The sequence below is a fragment of the Leptonychotes weddellii genome, chromosome 5, assembly GCF_054177405.1.
Source record: "Leptonychotes weddellii isolate Sample4059 chromosome 5, ASM5417740v2, whole genome shotgun sequence".
Lineage (NCBI taxonomy): Eukaryota > Metazoa > Chordata > Mammalia > Carnivora > Phocidae > Leptonychotes > Leptonychotes weddellii.
In genome coordinates, this window is record NC_138373.1 from 48,349,326 (window position 1) to 48,368,945 (window position 19,620).

The following is a 19,620-nucleotide window of genomic DNA, read 5'->3' on the forward strand; positions in this document are numbered from 1 at the left end:
AGGTCACAGCAAAAAAGCAGAGGCATTTCCCAAAAGCAGGAACTTCGGCGTACTAGATGTTACGCATGGCCAACGGTTGCAAAATGAGTGCTTCTCCAGCTCTGGAGACTGGCTAGAACGTTTTAGAGACACTCCAGCCTCACCTGGAGCCTCTAGCCTCCAGGCCTTATCAGGGCCTAAACCCTAACTGTGCGCAGCTGTGAAATCTTAGTATTCTGGTTGCCTCACAAACTAAACTTTTATACTGGTTATGGGCAGAACACCTAAAAGGAGGGGGAGCTTGCACTTCATAGAGCTTTCAGACAGGATGTCTGAGTGTGTGTGCATGCGCTTGCTTGATAATAAATCAAGCAAGCGGGAGGTGGGGTAGGGCGGAATTTCATCTGAAACTTGCCTTCTTTATAACATGGAAGCGAAGATGTGGAGGAAGAAATAAGTAATAATCCTCGCTGACCTCTGACTATTCGCAGCTAGGCGAGCTACCAAAAGAACCTAAGTTACGCCTGGTCAAACTGGCCCGGGTGGCTGCGCCAAGTTTCGGTTCCGTCCCGACGTACAGAAGAAATAAAGCCTCAGAGACGCTGAGGAGCCAGGCTGGGACAAGGTGCACCTGCTAGTCTCGGCCCCGGCCTCCCGAAGCCTGCACTCGGCCGCTCGAGCCCCCCGGGCGGCTTCCCTGCGGGGCCAGAACCCGCGCAGCCCGCGTCCCTGGGGCGGGCGGCGCGCCGCGTTCACTCACCCTTGTGGCAGTGTGACAGGAAGTAGGCGCGGGCTTTCAGGTTCTCCCTGTCGAAGCGGTCTATGGAGATGGTTGGGTACTCGGCCATCTGCCCCATGAAGGAACTCATAGCGCCGGCACAGCTCGGCGGACCGGCCCTCACGCCGCCTGCGGAAGCTGAGGTCTTCCGCCGGCGCGCCGCCACTTCCGGGAACCTCCCGCCCCCGCGCCATTGGCCCGCCGGATGCAGCCACGTCCAATCAGAGGAGCCCTGCGGCGGCGGGGCGGTGCCGAGGAGAGTCCCCGGAGAGTCCGCGGCCGGCGAACCGCGTGGTTAATTTGTCCGAACGGCGGGTTGCTGGGCGGGGGCAGCCGGCTAGGATCTAGGACGTGGCGCGACGAGGGTGCCTCCTGCCGGCAACCTTGACTCAACACGGGTGGCGTTCTGGTGCAGAGTGCCCGTTGTCTGTGCAGGAACGGTATCGCGAAGGGAAACTGAACACCCGTAGCAGGTGCTCCACCCAAGGATGCAAAGAAGGGAAGGGGGACGCAAAGCTTTGCTTTGAAATCAGACTGCGTTCCACCTCCTGCTTGTCTACTGAGAGCTTGAAAGCCCAGCTCAGTTTCCCTTCTTTCCTTTTCTTCCCACTTTCTACCTTAGGGAATAACCATAAGGATTGTATGAGAAAAAAACTGTATGTGACTCATGATAGATTCAATAACTGTTAGTTCCCGCTTCCATTTATTTATTTATTCATTTATTTATTTTAAAAGATTTTTATTTATTTATTTGACAGCGAGCACAAGCAGGGGGAACAACAGCAGGCAGAGGGAAAAAGCAGGCTCCCAGCCGGCTGAGCAAGAAGCCCACTGTGGGACTGGATCCCAGGACCCGGGGATCATGACCTGAGCTGAAGGGAGACGCTTAACAGACTGAGCCACCCAGGTGTCCCCTCACTGGAGGGTATTTATTGGACCCCTTCCTAGCAAGTCTCCTTAAACACCACAATATTAATAATCAGAAACGACTCAAACACTCTTGAGGTGTTGCTTTGTGCATACCATTATAATAAGCCTTGTAGTTATTACATAGATGACTAAGATGTGCCTTCAGGTAGGTTTTCAATCCATTTGGAGACAACACATTTGCAGAATATGGTAAACAAATGCCTCCACAAAGACACAAAGTAATGTGGGGGGAAAAATCCAAGAACAATGACTTTTAAGCAGTGGAATCAAGAATCAGAGTGCCACCCTCACAGAACATCAGCATTTTCCTGCAGCCACGGTACTCAGAATTCTATTCAAATACAGATTTCTCATAAGGTGAAGAAAAAGTAAGGGAGGAGGACGAGGGAGAGTGGGAGCGGTATAGACATCATAATCATTTGAGTAGAGCATTCTGCCAGTATGCTATTGCCAACAGCTTTGATTTCGTATAAGATGGTTTGTCTTAGAATAAAGGAGGGCTCAGCTGTCTATACCTAACAACAAATTCTGCAGTGAGACTGTGATCTGGAGAATCTGGTGTGTCTACCTCTGACAGGATCTGGAACTCCTGGCAAGGCAGGTCAAGATAATATTCATATGCTTATCTATCCACTTATTTATCCTCTCTTCTTTCCACAATGGATACAGTATGACAGAGTAAAGGGAAATAGGATAAGGGGGGAAAGATAGGTCAGAAAACAGTGAAGATGGGTAGGCACAGCCCACAGACATGCACACGCTGTTGAAAGACGTGAGCCAATTATTTGGCTCTTCTAGAGGAAGCCACAATCCCTTACTAGCCTTACGCATCCTCAAGACACAAATAGTACAGATTTTCAGGAGAAGTCAAACTTTCTGGATACTGAATCCCAAGAGAAATTCCTCCTGTGACCGCTAATAAAGAAAACGGAAATGTAGTCACCAACATCAGCTATGATCTGCTTCCTCATCCCGCACTCGGGAATCTTTCTGCAACTCTAAGCTCTTCAGACTTCTAAGTCCCTGATGTGTTCTGTCTCAAAGGCACTGAAAACTGCTACCAAGGGTATGTTAAATACCAAAAAATTCGTTATTGAGGTAGGTATAAGTCTGTTGGGAAATCACTACAGGATATATTTTTCTTCGCTTATAAACTGTTGTCAATCTAAATTAACTTATGTTATAAATTTACTATATTCTATGCTATTCCTTCAGAATAACGGACATAAAATGTCATATGAGGAAGTATACAAGGAGATAACATGTTTTTTAAAAAGTGTATTGTGTGCTAGAACTGCTGTAACAAGCACCACAGACTGGGAGACTTACACAACAGAAATTTAATTGTCTCGGAGTTCTGGAAGCTGGAAGTCTGAGATCATATTGTATGATTCCACTTATATAAAATTATGGAAAGTGTGAACTGATCCAAAGTCAGAGAAAGCAAGTCAGTAGTTGGTTGGGGGCACAGGAAACAAGTTCATTAACTTGATTGTGGTGATGATTTCATAGGTGTATGCATTATGTCAAAACTTATCAAATTATAGGCTGTTGGGGCGCCTGGGTGGCTCAGCCATTAACTTTCTGCTCTTGGCTCAGGTCATGATCCCAGGGTTCTGGGATCGAGCCCCACATCGGGCTCCCTGCTCGGCGGGAAGCCTGCTTCTCCCTCTCACACTCTCCCTGCTTGTGTTCCTTCTCTCGCTCTCTCTCTGTCAAATAAATAAATAAAATCTTCAAAAAAAATTATAGGCTGTTAAGTATGTGCTAGTTATTGCATTTCAATTATTGCTCAATGGATTTGTTTTCAAAATGTTTGGAGAGGGTATGGGAGAATGTGGACAAAGTGAACAAGATTGGCAAGGATATCCCTTCTCTACAGGAGTGAAGAAGACACTGCATGGCTAACTCACATAACAGAAGCTGGCTTTGAAAAATCAAAATGTATGTTTATTGTGCATTAGTTTCATATACATCTCCATCACCAATATCTCTTCTTCACACCTCCTACCCTCAACCCTCTGATGGATTAAAGTGTTATTATTCAACTAAGAAAAACTAAAGTCTACCCAAAGTCCCAGAAAATGGTAACTGTTCAATATATATTAGCTTTTATTATTATTTACTGGGCATCCACTAAGTGCCAGACACTGTGCTTGAACCCGGATGTATATAAAGGAATCAGCCTTGGAACAAGACCTATAGTCTGACAGAAGTAGAAACTCGTGGAAATAAATAAATGCAAGACGTTTTACAGTGCTTTATTGGAAGCCTGCTCAGAACACAGTGGAGACCAAGCAGAAGAGCTCAAGTCTGCAAGGAGAAAGAAAACTTAGCAGAGAAGGTAAACTCGAGTTCAGCTTCCAGGCCCAGGAACAGCTTAAGTCCCAGGAATGAGCGTTTATTCAGTCTGCACACTGCAAATAGTTCCTTTTAACCAAAGCACTGCAATCAAAAGGAATGAAATAATAGGGACTTACCAGGGGAAGTCAAGGCTAAACCAGCTAAAGGACTAGACACCAAGCCAAATAGTTCAAACTTTAACTTGAGTGACAGCAAGAAGCCTGGGTGGTTTGAAACAAAAGAGTCACAAGTGAGATCAGAACAGTTTCTCAACGTGTGGGCCCTGGAAGAGCATCACTAACAGTATTTGGGAACCTGTCAGAAATGCAAAATCTCTCCCGCAACCCAGACCTACTAAATCAGAACTCTCCAGCAATCTGTTTTAACACACTCTCCAGGGGACTCTAATTGATGCTTAAGTTTGCAAGCCCCTGGATTTAAGTTTGAAAGAGCACTTAGGCAGTTCTGAGGCAGGACGTCTGGATAGAAAGCTGCCACAATATTCCAAAAAATGTGATGGTGTGGATTCATTTATTCACTCAACAAATAGTCCCTGACCATCTACTATGTGCCGCACACTGTTCTAGACATTAAAGATACAGCAGCGAGCAAAGCAGAGAAAAACATGTGGCAATGGAATGTACATTCTAGTGGAAGTCATGTCTATCATTTATATAGTTCTAGGTGCTCTCCTATATGGTTTATATTTGTTATTTCATCCTCACAACTACCCCATCAGATAGGTACACTTTTTGTCTTTACAGTTAAGAAAAGTGAGGTTCAGTAACTTGCATGAAGTCATGTGACAACTTAGTAGAAACCAGATCCAAATCCAAGGTCATGCTTTAGACGCGATGCTATACCGCTTCCTAGTGGCCATGGTGGCGAAAGATATTAATTCGAAATACATTGCTTTGGCACCTACTGTGCGCTAGGTACTGTTCTAGAAATTTGGTCAACAAAACCTGTCTTTATGGAAATTATGTTCTTGCAGAAGAGAAACAATAAAATTAAGAAAGAAGCTATTTAAGTAGTATAATAGATGATGATAAGTGCTGTGGACAGAAGAAACACTAGAACATAGTAAGGGGGATAGAGAGCATGATGCAGTAGCCACAACAAAGCCCTCAATGTGGAAGCTGGGCCAGGAACAGCCAGGAGATCAGTGTGGCTGGAGCAGAGTGATCCAGGGCACCAGAGCAAGGGAAGAAGAATTGTATGCAACCCTTGTAGGGTTTTGTTGGTTTTTACTCTGTAAGATGGGAGCCATTGCAAGACTGTGAGCAGAGAAATGATACAGTCCAAGTTATGTTTTAAACGGATTGCACAGATTGTTGTGTTGAGAATAGACTAGCGGGGAACCAGAGATACCTGTTGGGGATTATTGCAATAACCAGAGTGGGGTAAAATGATGGTGGCTTGACCTCGCTGGGAACAGAAAAGCCAACAGTGACGGATAAGGAGGGCAAGACAAAGAGTGGACTCTAGGAGCCATTTACTGACGGGGGAAGATTGTGGAAGGAGCACGCTGGGGAGGGGACGTTTGGAAGGGGGTTGTTAGGACAACTAGGTGGATGTTGAATATAGGTTGCATATACAAGTCTGGAATTCAGAGAGAGATCTGAGCTGAGGAAATAAATTTGGGCGTTATAAGTAAATCGATAAAGGTAAGGATAGAGAAACGTCATTTAAGTTATGGAGGTTGTTTATTGTAAGTTCACTAATTGTCAGGCACTAAGCTCTAACCTGTGAATTGACTGGTTCATTTAATTTCAACAAAATGAGAAATGGGGTGGGACAGATAGGAGGTACCTTCTCCCAGGAACCAAAATCGCCAACGGAATTCTGTCTGCTACTGAAGAAGCAAATTACACATTCTGCCCGATTCCTCTGCCAAATAATCAGCCCCCGCGAGCTTCCCATCCTGGCTTCAGCTTCGACGCTCCAAACTGGCCAGGTCGCCCAGCCCAGCCCTCGCACCTGCGCACAAGGGCCCGCTCGCAGGGGGCGGGGCCGGAGCTGGGCGCTCCGCCGCGCCACGCGTTGCTAGGAGACGCGAGGGTCGCCGAGGCGCGACAGTTGGCCTCTCGCTGCCCAGCCCACGGATTCCTGAGTGGAGAACTCGAGCACTGCCGCGCTCTCCTGGGAGCTCCCGGGCGGGGTGCCTCGGCCTCTCCAGATCGGCCAGCGAGGGTAACCACGGAGAGCTGGACCCAGGGGCGGGGGGGGGGGGAGGGGCGGGGGGTGGACTCGTCCCGAGGAACCTGAACAGTCCGCCAGCTCCGCTGAGCCTGCCCGGGCCCCGCCCCGGAAGCCTCGGCTCCGCCCCTTCCGCTCCGGCACGCCTTTGTGATTTCTGAGGTTTGATTTTCTTGCTTATTTTCCGGGTTAGCTACGGTCTTTATTTGCTACCCCCTGAGTTTCAGAATCTGATTTTCCAGTAGCTTCCAGGCCAAGCCGCGCCCCCTGCGGCTTGATGTATTCTGGGGTCTCCTTTCAGAGTTCTCCTGTGGACCAGTCATTTGACCCCCAGTTTTCAAAACTCTTTCTCCGGCTCAGCCTTCTGTGGCAGATTCACATACAGAATTGGTGATTTCTGTCAGAAGAAAGGCTTGAGGGACTGGAGAAGGCATGGAGTGGCTTTATGCTGCACAGATGCAGATTAGCATACCTAGACCATGGACTACAAAGGCATATTTGGGAAACCAGTTTTGTTTTTCAACTGACCCCCCAAAAACTTTGGGAAGGGAAGTGTGCGGACAAAAGAGACCTTATGATGAAACCTTTTCGCTGTTCGGGAAACAAGCCCAGGGATGTTAGCTGATTGGCTCCTTTGCCATATCCTGATGCGTCTAGGAACAGAATAAAATAGGTACAGAAATGGAAGGAATACTAATGCTCTTGGGGTTTTAATACAACTAAAGGTAAAAAGCACTTTTCAGAGTGAACAAAAAAGTGAAAAGGACTTTTGCATAGAAGGGAGTTTGAGATGACTGGTACATCAAAGGCTTCTACTGTCAGATTAAAACCTTAGATTGTCAAGGGTTTGATATTGCTGGGTTTAGAATACCTATATAAACCTAATACTGTTTAATAAAATTAGATTTTCACAAAACTAGAAAGTCAGGCCATTGCCATTTCCTGTTTCTGCAGCTACAACTTAGTATTATAAAAATCAGATGTGTTTTATAGTAATTATTTTTTGCCACAACTCTCAGCAAAGTAAACCACTAAATTTCAAAGTGCTGAATGTTACTAGTGGGATTAATATTGCCCCTGAATTTCCCAGGATTACTGAAATATTTCATCGAAAAGTTATTAAGTTGATCTTTCCCAATTTTAGTTTCATTCTGTTTTTAATAAGTAGAAAGTAAGTTAAAAGAGAGACAAGGGCGCCTGGGTGGCTCAGTTGGTTAAGCAACTGCCTTCGGCTCAGGTCATGATCCTGAGTCCCGGGATCGAGTCCCGCATCGGGCTCCCTGCTCAGCGAGGAGCCTGCTTCTCCCTCTGACCCTCCCCCCTCTTATGTACTCTCTCTCATTCTCGCTCTCTCAAACAAATAAATAAATCTTTAAAAAAAAAAAAAAGAGAGAGAGACAAAAAAGTTGGAGGGTGGGATTTGCACCACTGCTATATAGTATAGTTATAGTAACCCCAGGGCTTCCTATTATGATGAAAATGCATTTAAGTTCCCTTTAGCTATTGTGGGAAAACAAAGTTTTGAAATGCGTAGTATGTCTAGAGGATACATATTTCTACTGAGAAAAAAATGGGTTTTTTTCTCCAGTAGTTCAGCTCTTCTATTGAACAGTTCTTCTGTTGAAAGCATTTTTAAAAAATTTTTTAAAGATTTTATTTATTTGAGAGAGAGAGAGAGAGCACGAGGCAGGGAGGGGCAAAGGGAGAAGCAGCCTCCCCACTGAGCAGGGAGCCCGACACAGGACTCAATCCCAGGACCCATGAGATCATGACCTGAGCTGAAGGCAGATGCTTAACCAACTGAGCCTCCTAGGCGCCCTTGTTGAAAGCATTTTTATATTTATAGTTGACATGATTGTTTTGTTTGAAAGTGGCAAAAGATTACATAGACGACATTCAGGAAAATACTTTTTGAATGAATATGAGTATATAAAAGTATTTTGTTATGTATCAAAAAGCCAAGCCTGAAGCAAAAATGGCTTGGGTAAAACAAAAAGTATGATTGTGCCACAACTTTTAGAAAATGTGCTTCATCTATAAAGGCAATATAATACAGCCAAAATTCATATAACAAGCATAACTAATTCTGAAAGTCTTTTTATACAGCAAGTTTGCACCTTTTTTCCTCTCATGTTTCTTTGTGACATTTTTCTATGAAAAAATAGGTTATATATAGTTGTGTATGTTACTGGATTGTCAGGCTGTACCACACATGTCCAGCTCACTGTTGGTCATATCTAGTGTGCAGCAACAAAGCAGTGAGCCTCCCATTGAAATGAATGGAAATGAAATAGAAACCAAAAGAATAGTAGGATAAATCAACAAAACTAGGAGCTAGTTCTTTGAAAGAATTGATAAGATCGATAAACCCCTGGCCAGACTTATCAAAAAGAAGAGAAAGGACCCAAATAAATGAAATCATCAGTGAAAGAGGAGAGCTCACAACCAACACCAAAGAAATACAAACAGTTATAAGAACATATTATTAGCAACTATATGCCAACAAATTAGGCAATCTGGAAGAAATGGATGCATTCTTAGAGATGTATAAACTACCAAAACTGAACCAAGAAGAAATAAAAAATCTGAACAGACCCATAACCAGCAAGGAAATTGAATTAGTAATCAAAAGTCTCCCAACAAACAAGAGTCCAAGGCTGGATGGCTTCCCAGGGGAATTCTACCAACCATTTAAAGAATTAATACCTATTCTTCTGAAGCTGTTTCAAAAAATAGAAATGGAAGGAAAACTTCCAAACTCTTTCTATGAGGCCAGCATTACCTTGATCCTAAAACCAAAGACCCCACCAAAAAGAATTAAAGACAATATCCCTGATGAATGTGGATGCCAAAATTCTCACCAAGATACTAGCCAATAGGATCCAACAGCACATTAAAAGGATTATTCACCATGACCAAGTGGGATTTATTCCTGGGCTGTAAGGGTGATTCAACATCCACAAATCAATCAATATGATACGCTACATCAATAAAAGAAAGGACAAGAACCATATGACCCTCTCAGTAGATGCAGAAAAAGCATTTGACAAACTACATTATCCTTTCTTGATTAAAACTCTTCACAGTGTAGGAATACAGGGAACATACCTCAATATCATAAGAGTCATACTCAAAAAGCCCACAGGGAATATCATTCTCAAAAACAGAGCTTTTCCTCTAAGGTCAAGAACACAACAGGGATGTCCACTCTCACCACTGTTGTTCAACATAGTACTGCAAGCCCTAGCCTCAGCCATCAGACAACCAAAAGAAATAAAAGGCATCTGAATTGGCAAAGAAGTCAAACTCTCATTCTTTACAGATATTATACTCTATGTTGAAAACCCAAAAGAATCCACCCCAAATTGCTAGAACTCATACAGGAATTCAGCACTGTTGCAGGATATAAAATCAATGCACAGAAATCAGTTGCATTTCTATACACTAAGGAGACAGAAGAAAGAGAAATTAAGGAGTCAATCCCATTTATAATTGCACCCAAAATCATAAGACACCTAAGAATAAACCTAACCAAAGAGGCAAAGGATCTGTTCTCAGAAAACTATAAAATACTCATGAAAGAAATTGAGGAAGACACAAAGAAATGGAAAAATGTTCCAAGCTCATGGATTGGAAAAAAAATTTTGTTAAAATGTTTATGCTACCTAGAGCAATCTACACATTCAATGATCTCGCTATCAAAATACCATCAACTTTTTTCACAGAGCTGGAACAAATAATCCTAAAATTTGTATGGAACCAGAAAAGACCCTGAATAGCCAAAGGAATATTGAAAAAGAAAACCAAAGTTGATGGCATCACAATTCCAGACTTCCAGCTCTATTACAAAGCTGTAATGATCAAGACAGTATGGTACTGGCACAAAAACAGACACATAGATCAATGGAACAGAATAGAGAGCCCAGAAATGGACCCTAACTCTATGGTCAGCTAATCTTCGACAAAGCAGGAAAGACTAATGGAAAAAAGACAGTCTCTTCAACAAATGGTGTTGGGAAAATTGGACAGTCACATGCAGGGGAGTGAAACTGGACCATTTTCTTACACCACACACAAAAATAGACTCAAAATGGTTGAAAGAGCTAAATGTGAGACAGGAATCCATCAAAATCCTAAAGAGAACACAGGCAGCAACTTCTTCAACCTAGGCCACAGCAACTTCTTGCTAGACACATCTCAAAAGGCAATGGAAACAAAGGCAAAAATGAACTATTGGGACTTCATCAAGATAAAAAGTTTTGGGCGCGCCTGGGTGGCTCAGTCCTTAAGCGTCTGCCTTCGGCTCGGGTCATGATCCCAGGGTCCTGGGATTGAGCCCCGCATCGGGCTCCCCACTCAGCGGTAAACCTGCTTCTCCCTCTCCCATTCCCCCTGCTTGTGTTCCCTCTCTCACTGTGTCTCTCTCTCTCAAATAAATAAAATAAAATCTTTAAAAAAAAAAAGTTGAAAATAGACCTACCCTATGACCCAGCAATTGCACTACTAGGGATTTACCCCAAAGATACAAATATAGTGACCCGAAGGGGCACCTGCACCCCAATGTTTAGAGCAGCAATGTCTACAACAGCCAAACTATGGAAAGAACCCACATGTTCATCAACAGCTGAACAGATAAAGAAAATGTGTTATATATATACAATGGAATATTACTCAGCCAAAAGAAATCTTGCCATTTGCAATGACATGGATGGAACTAGAGGGTATTATGCTAAGCGAAATAAGTCAATCAGAGAAAGACAATTATCATATGATTTCATCATATGTGAGATTTATGAAACAAAACAAAGGATCATAGGGGAAGGGAGTGAAAAACAAAACAAGATGAAATCAGAGAGGGAGACAAATTACAAGAAACTCTTAATCATTGGAAACAAACTGAGGGGTGTTGGGAGGGAGTGTGTGGGAATTGGGTAGCTGGGTGACAGACATTAAGGAGGGTACATGATGTAATGAGCACTGAGTGTTATATAAGACTGATGAATCACCGAACTCTACCTCTGAAACTAATTATACACTATATGTTAATTCATTGTATTTAAAACTAAAAAAAAGAAACCATAAATAAATAAATAAATATTTTAAAAATAACAAAAAATAAAAATAAATAAAATGAATGGAAATGAAGGGCAAGGGTTCCACTGAAATATGGCTCACTTATTGTTTTGTCGGGTAATCCAAATTTTACATAAATTCACAATAACATAACAACATATTGCCTTAAAATACAACATGAGCCTAAACCTAAATTAATAAATAAGGGTCAAAAGTTTTTAAAAAGTCAAATATTAACAATACCGTAATTTTCTTTGGTCTAGTCAATATACATATTGGTATGCACGATGAAAAAAAATGCAAACAATATTAATGATATATCCATTGGGTAGTTGCTACTTTCATCAGAGTGAACTGTGTAACTCAAATGGCTTCATTTTAATTTATTTAAATCAGGAGCTAAACCCAAACAACTGTGAGAATTTTGGTTTCAGGACGGAATGTAAATACCACAACCTTTAGAATGTTAAGTAAGAATGTGACAAAAATATACAGGAGGTAGGGGGGAGCACAGGACCAATTCCCTTATTTTTCATAAAAGAGCCAATTGGTACTTGTGCATGACTTATAACATAAAATTCAAACAAATGATTCTTAGCCTCCTAACAGTCTCCATTAATCTATTTTTATTAACTATAAGGGAAATTTTAGGCCACGTCTTTCACATTGAAGAAATATTTATCTGAAATTTAGCAATTCCATCAATTTTATTTCCATTTCCTACTTCCCACCCTGTTAAATCCAGGCTGAGATAAATTTGTTATACTTGTGAAAGCATTTATTATAAGATTCCTTTTTTTATATTATGTTATGTTAATAACCATACATTACATCATTAGTTTTTGATGTAGTGTTCCATGATTCATTGTTTGTGTATAACACCCAGTGCTCCATGCAGAAGTGCCCTCTTTAATACCCATCACCAGGCTAACCCATCCTCCCACCCCCTTCCCCTCTAGAACCTTCAGTTTGTTTTTCAGAGTCCATAGTATAAGATTCCTTTTTATAAAACTTTTAAAGTCTGTCCTTCTAACTCATCTTATGTTTAGGATGATATTCACCTGATGTTAAGGATTGATACTTCTAATTGGTGTGATTATTTTGACTTTTCTTTTTTTGTACTTTAATGTATTTCTTGACCTTTTCAACACACATTAATTCCCCCTTATCCATGGGGGATACATTCCAAGACTCCCCCCTCCCCCCCACTGGATGCCTCAAACCACGGATAGTACCAAACCCTATATATTCTGTTTTTTCCTATATACATGTCTATGATAAAGTTTAAAACAACAATAATAAAATAGAACAATTGTAACAATATATTTTGAAAAGTTATGTGAATGTGGCCTGTCCAAATATATTTTCCTGCACTCACTATTTTTGTGATAATGTAAGATAAAATGCCTGTATGATGAGATGAAGTGAGGTGAATGACATAGGCATTGGGATGTAGCGTTAGGCTACCATTGACCTTCTGACAGTAGGTCAGAATGAGGGTCATCTGCTTCCAGACTGCCGTCAAGTTAGAAAGTGAAACTGCAGGTGAGGGGGTAGTACTGTAATGAGTATTTGTCATTGTAATTGAAGAAAATTTAAAAACAAGAATTCATTTATAAGACCTACTCATGAAGTCCGTATTTAATGTATTTCAGCCAATAGAAACGTATTTTAATAGAAGAATGGATTCAAGGGGGCGCCTGGGTGGCACAGTCATTAAGCATCTGCCTTCAGCTCGGGTCATGATCCCAGTGTCCTGGGATCGAGCCCCGCATCGGGCTCCCTGCTCCGTGGGAAGCCTGCTTCTCCCTCTCCCTCTGTCCCTGCTTGTGTTCCCTCTCTCGCTGTGTTTCTCTGTCAAATAAATAAATAAAAAATCTTAAAAAAAAAAGAAAGAAAAGAAGAATGGATTCAAGGAATCATGGTGAAAATTCTGGGCACTTTATTTCAGTTAACTGATACATATTTTGTTAATAAAATAAGATGACTCTGAGAAAACAACTGTAAGATAGGTCTTTGAAAAACTGACTCTAGAAGTTTGGTGAATAGACAATTACGTGTACTTCAGTTGAATATTTGAACTTCAAAAGCTACTGGTGACTGCTTACATTGTTTTGAAATCAATGATCTCAGTATCATACAGTCTTACAGCTTTCATGGACTTTGTGTTCGTCTGTCTTTTCACATCGGGCTGTCACAGGAGCAGGGTCCCAGTGACCTCCTGAGTGAATGAACTGCAATGATTGGATGCCTCCAAGTAGTTAAGATATGGAAAGAGAGGAAACATGGCTCCTCAGCAAGAGGAATAAGAAGACAGTGAGAAGACTGATCTTACATTCCCTTTTTAGGAAAAAAAAAGTGGGGGATGCAGTTTTTAATATAATCAAATGTAATGGTGGTGAGATATTTTGACAATCTACTGAGTAGTTAAAAATGAGTGTGACTTCAGAAAAGTGTATGCTATTGCCCAGGACACCAGAATTAGGACATCACTCTCTGAATACAATTTTATTTGATGAAGAAATAAACAGTTCCCTATGTATCTTTCAGGGTTTATTTCATTTTATTTCCAAAGTAGAGCATGAATCCTTCTCAATCTTGAAATTGAATGTTTAAAATTTAATATACATAACAGGATTCTCAACTCTCTAAGTTTTTTTTTTTTAAATTCCACTTGTGTTCATTTTTAAAGGGACTTTCAAAATTGTCACTATTATGCTATCTATTAATGTTGTTTTAACATCTTTCAGAAATAATTGGCAATAAGACCTCTGTAGCCATGGCTAGTTCTGACATGAAACCAAAATCAATAAGTCGTGCCAAAAAATGGTCAGAAGAGATAGAAAATCTGTACAGATTTCAGCAAGCAGGATATCGGGATGAAATTGAATATAAACAAGTGAAACAAGTTTCTATGGTAAGATGTCTCTACAGATCTGAACTCAAAATATTCAGTGAAAAGTATCAAAATCAAACAAAGAACCAGAGAATAACTAAATGGAAACTCTACTCCATTTCTCTTATTTTATTGATGAGGAGACTGAGGCCCAGAGGAGTGGTTTTCAGGTAGACTGGAGGGAGAGGTGGAAAGATTAAGAACTTTCTAGCTTTTATTGAACAACCATGCTCTGCCAGATAAAGCTTTGATGATAACCACAAAAGCAGAGTCTTTTTCCCTTACCCAGGTAATTCTATTGCCAGATATTCAGTTTATTGTGTAACTATTACTTCTTTCCAGTTTCTTTTTTTATCCCGAATTATATAGGGGTTAGATTCTGTTTATTATGGAGATTATAAGTGACAGAAAACTATTAGAGAGCAACTCCTGACTGTGCATTACACTCCCATGCCCAATAATGTGATTGAGATAAAATCTGATTTAAGAGAACACAAAGAACCTCCTTGAAGGGGAAGTCCCACAAAGTGAGAGGAGTGTGTGTGTGTGATGTAGGGAAAAACAAGCCTATTCACTGTGTGACTTGGCAATTTTGAAGAGGTCTTGCATTTCATTTCAGTATAACTAATTGGATATAAACTGTTGGGAAGGAGAAAATTTCCCCTTCTTCTTTTGGCTGGTCTAATAATTAATTGACCCATGACAGATTAACAGGAGAAAAGACAAATTTCATCTAATCTCATATATACAGGAGCCCCAAAGATATAAGACCCAAGAAGTGACCAAAGCAGACCATTTATATACCTTTTAGACAAAGAAATGATAAATGTATGAAGAACTGACAAGACAAAGTAACTTGGGCTTGAGTACTAATTAGTGGGGAAATGAAGCAGAATTTATTTACACAGCCCTCTTGGCTCTGAATGCTCTGTCTGTGGTGATAAGGATGTCTGTTTACCTCCAGGTGCAGGGAGGGTGCCTTTCACGTGTGAGATTTATTTCCTGCTTTCAGAGGTACAGAGAGGAGGGTCAGTGTCCTTCATGCACCGGTTTCTCAAGTAACTTTAACTTGAAACCATCAGTATGCCAAAGTGGCGTATTCTGGGGCAGCATGCCCTCAACCCTGTCACTACCATGTGTAAATTTCTGTGCCAAGTGCTTTAGGAGATAAAAATATGAGTACCTGACCTCAAGAAACTGATTGGGCCAGTAGGAAGAGAACCAGATTTGGAACCTATCCAGGGTCCGCATCCTGGATCCTCTTTCTCATTAGCTGAGCAATCCTGAACAATGTTCTTAACTTGGCTGAGCTCAACAGTTGAATTGTGATGGCAGTGTCTGCTTTAGAAAATAGTTACAGGAATTAAATGAAATCATGTGTTTGAAGTGCCTGACATTGTAGTGCTTAATAATTTGTTGAGTGAATGAAAGATAAGTGTTAATGATTGACAGCTTTTATTATTCTTATTATCTTGGAGTAGAAGATTAATAATGACATGAACAGTAAAAATTTACGCAAGTCAAAATCTGTGTGCCTTTAAAAAAGATGCAGGAATTTAGAGGAAGACAAAATCTCTTCCTTTGGGGGACAATCCCCCAAAAGGGCTTCATGCCCCCAGAGACATTTGCAGAGGGCCTTGAAGATTGGCCAGGATGGTAACTGAATGCTTGCCTTGATTGGTATGTCTCTACCAGTGTACAGAGATGGGAAGGGTTTGAGCAAACTTCTCTTTCCTCACCTGAAGCATATGTCCTTTTGGGACACATAAACTATTAGAGCTTACTGACCTCCCCAGCTGCTCTTAAGGACCATACCACTCCACTCTGTTCTACTCAAAGGAGTGAAGCTTTCTTCCATCGACTGGGAGTCCTCAAGTGAAAGGCCAAGAAGAAAAAATTATAAAATACAAGGGATATTTAAAATGACTAAGGGTTGATGAGCACAGAACCAATACAGCTGCTTGGAGGCTCATCCCATATACAGAGGCTATTTCTTCACTGGTTGAGATGCTTTTTAGGACCCTGGTAAATGAAAGAGAGCCTGATCCTGGCCCCAAGAGGAAGAGAGTTATAATGGTGTCTTGAGAACACCCTCCTTTCTCTGCTGGGGGCAATGGAAGCTATGAAAAGCAAGCTTGACCTAAGTGATAGGAAGCATTGATTTTTTTCCTATACTGTAAATGTCACAGAGCCTGCCAAGGTTCATCTGATATGCTGCTACCTATTTTCATTAGTTCTTAAATAAAGGAGACAACACAAGAAAAAGAAAATGTGCTGTTAGAAAACAAAGGCCATGCATTCCTTTGTATTCATGATGTATTTCTAACCCAGTGGAAAGTTATGATTTATGGATGGGGCATATGAGAAGTGACAAGCTGCCTGGAGAGATGGTGGTGAAGAGCGTTCAATTATCTAGACCATGACACCTGAGTGATCAGGTTTTGACAATGATAGAGTAGATCTTAAAGAATCCAGAAGAAATATACCAAACAACAAGAGAAATGTATTGATCTGATCATGATCAAGAAAGTAGAACATGAATTTGGAGAGGAAGGGGAGAAAAATGTCCAAACTAGGTCAAGCCAAATGATAAAGTAAGCAAACCAATATGACATATGAGAAAGATGGGGAGAAGGTAAGAAAAGATAGTGGAGGATTAAATTCATGACCTCAAATTTCTATTAAAAATTAGGTTTCAAGGGGCATCTGGCTGGCTCAGTTGGTGGATCATGAGACTCTTGATCTCAGGATTATAAGGACCAGCTCCACACTTGGTGTAGAGATTTCTTAAAAAAATAAAATCTTTTAAAAATTTGGTTTTCAAGCTGAACTTGTGATATGGATTGAGGAATGCATATGCACCTTTAGGTATCTTGAGTCTAGCTGGTCCCATTTGTCACTGGTGTGACATCAATGCTCAGCACCCAAGTGCTTTCAGAGTGGGGCCTGAGCCTAATTTCCTCCTCAGGCATTACTTTTAGAAATTAGGAAGTAATAATGTTTGAAATAATTTGTAAACATAAGAAAAAGTTTTGAGTGTTTTGAATGTTTCCCCTATCTTGGCCACTGAGTAGAAATTTAAATCTAGAGATTGGGATCTAGAGACAAGCACCAAGTTAGCTATTTTGCAGTATAAGGATATAACTTAGGATGTGTTTGAGGTATGTATAATACTCTCTTGAGAGCTCAAGTATTTTTAGATTTAATTTTATGCTTTAATTTTTGGATGTGAGATAAACTGTTAACTATTTGTTAGTAAATTATTATATAAAAATAAAACCAGCATCATAGTATTTGTATTCTGGTTTCTGATGTGCAGGTAGATCGTTGGCCAGAGACGGGATACATGAAGAAACTCCAGAGAAGGGACAATACTTTCTATTACTACAACAAACAGAGGGAGTGTGATGACAAGGAAGTCCACAAAGTAAAAATTTATGCTTACTAGTCTTTGTTCTTTGTGTTGTCATTACTTAAGACTTCATTGCTTCATTCTACATCATGTAAATGTCATTTTACAAAATAATTCAAAATGCAGACTTCAGCTGAATACTGTGAAACACAAAAGCCATGAAACCATGAAACCATCCTGTTCTGTTCTAAAATATAATTGCAGAAGCATTAAAGGTGTATCCATCTTGGTCCTGTTCTTCTGATTATTTTAACTGAGATAGACTAACCATGATGCAGCCCCATCTGCGTCCAAAGAGACAGCGCCATCTGAAACCATTCCAGTGGTGAGGCTAGTTATGTATAGGTTAGTGTTCCATACTCCCTACCCCCACCCCCAGCCTTTACCACTTTCCAAGACCACCATTTTGAACTGTCAGATCTGCCTCTTGTGGCCCGAGGGCTTTCTCTTGTCCCTGGAGTCCTTTGCCTCTTGCTGAGTAGATTGGAAATGCCAAGGGCTTCTGGCCCCTGGGAGCAGCCCTCAACCAGTGACTGATGGGGAGGAGGTGTTCAAAAGCTCCAGCCACCTGGTACCTCAGAGGATCCATCAGAGGTGTGTGCTTTACACTGGCGCCCAGTTTCCCAGCAGGATGAAGCTTCAGTCACCGGCAGAGGGTGTCTGGCTGGATCACAGAGTCTATTGGCTGTCTCCCTCCATTGCCACTCCCCCCACTCCCTGCCAGGCATTCCCTTCCTCCTGAATCAGCTCCTTGTACGTGGAGCCTTGTCCCAGGATTGGCTTCTGGGTTCCCAATCTAAACAATTCCTGTTCCAGTCCTGCTTGGAATCACTGCAGAAACAGCCTGAGTGCTAATGAGCAAGGCAATAATTAACCTGTAAGACATAGGAAGTCCCCAAAATTCGTGAGTCTTGAGTGCTTTGAGGTTAAATAGATGAAAGACACCCTTTCTATTTTAACTACGTTTTCACTAGATTTTTTGTCACCATTTGTAAACCCTGACCTTTAAATAGATTTTTGGATACGGGGATCATAACCATCAATTCATCCAGCTTCAGCTCCCGTTTTCCAGTGCCCCGTGAAGCTCCATTAGTTTTCCTAAATCAATGTTGTGCTTCTTCAGCATTTTTTCTTTTTGAGCAAAAACATCACAGGAAGGATAGATTGGCAAACTTCTTTTATGCCTTTCCCAGCATTGCTTGAGATCATCTCACTGCTTTGAACCCATTTATTTGTACCCCTCTGCTCATGCTTTTTATCATCCTCTTTCAGATTTGGCAAACCCCTCAGTACTGATCATAAGGGATCTTCTGAATCTGATAATGCTTTTTTTTTTTAACCTACTGTGATAGAAGACATCCCCTGACAACTGCATTGCCTCCAAATACACCCTTATCCCTGAAACCTGTGCATATGGTACCTTGCACAGCAAAAGACAGTTTGCAGATGTGATTAAGTTAAAGATCTTGAGATGGGAAATTATCCTAGAATATCTGGGTTGGCCCAATGTATCACTTGGGCCCTTAGGGCAGCAGGCTGGTCAGAGTTAGAGAAAGAGGTGTGACAATGGAAGCAGAGGTCTGAGGGATGCAAGGAAGGAACCAAAGTCCAATGAATGCAGAAAGCCTCTAGAAACTGGAAAAAGCCAGTAAATGGCTAGTCTCCAGAAAAAACACAATCTCGCCAACACCTTCGTTTTACCAAATAAGACTTATTTCAGACTTCTGGCCTCCAAAACTATAAGAAAATAAACTAGTATTGTTTTACACCACTTCGTTTGTGGTAATTTTTATAGCAGCAAGAGGAAACATACCCCTACATAGAATGGTTGAAGGAAATACCCATCCATAGCCATGGAGTCTACATGAGCTTCAATCACAGGCTGCCATTTTTGACCAGGGAGCACAGATAATGTTACAAATAATATCCATTCCAAGGAAGTTGGCCAGGGCCTTTTTGCCTGGAACCTTCTCACTAATTAGCGCAAATGGTCTAAATGCCACTTTATCC

The 19,620-nt window shown here is 41.3% G+C and overlaps 2 protein-coding genes across 5 annotated transcripts in view; one reads left to right on the top strand and one right to left on the bottom strand.

The window, feature by feature from the left end:
* DCLRE1C (DNA cross-link repair 1C) overlaps positions 1–999 on the bottom strand; it is a 29,910-nt gene extending 28,911 nt beyond the window's left edge. Inside the window, exon 1 of one of the 3 annotated variants that reach the window (XM_081820649.1) lies at positions 740–999. In XM_081820649.1, the coding sequence (XP_081676775.1) occupies positions 740–951 (212 nt within the window). In that variant the 5' untranslated portion in view covers positions 952–999. The remainder of the gene's footprint in view (positions 1–739) is intronic. The other 2 variants (XM_081820650.1, XM_081820651.1) reach the window with 2 other exon arrangements.
* Positions 1,000–6,109: 5,110 nt separating this feature from the next.
* On the top strand, positions 6,110–17,839 carry MEIG1 (meiosis/spermiogenesis associated 1). Of its 2 annotated transcripts, none has more exons than XM_081820637.1 (3): positions 6,110–6,223; positions 14,053–14,219; positions 17,518–17,839. In XM_081820637.1, exons 2-3 carry the CDS (start codon positions 14,082–14,084, stop codon positions 17,644–17,646), a joined length of 267 nt encoding a protein of 88 aa, XP_081676763.1. In that variant the 5' UTR covers positions 6,110–6,223; positions 14,053–14,081; the 3' UTR covers positions 17,647–17,839. The 2 variants fall into 2 exon arrangements, with proteins under 2 accessions (XP_081676763.1, XP_030886004.2); XM_031030144.2 differs by lacking the exon at positions 6,110–6,223 and adding an exon at positions 6,233–6,391.
* Positions 17,840–19,620: the final 1,781 nt, after the last annotated feature.

Excerpts from the sequence above, each read along its gene's own strand:
- MEIG1 (XM_081820637.1), top strand. The coding sequence starts at position 14,082 with ATGGCTAGTTCTGACATGAAACCAAAATCAATAAGTCGTGCCAAAAAA. Across the intron at positions 14,220-17,517 it reads AAGTGAAACAAGTTTCTATG|GTAGATCGTTGGCCAGAGAC; the intron begins GTAAGATGTCTC and ends TCTGATGTGCAG.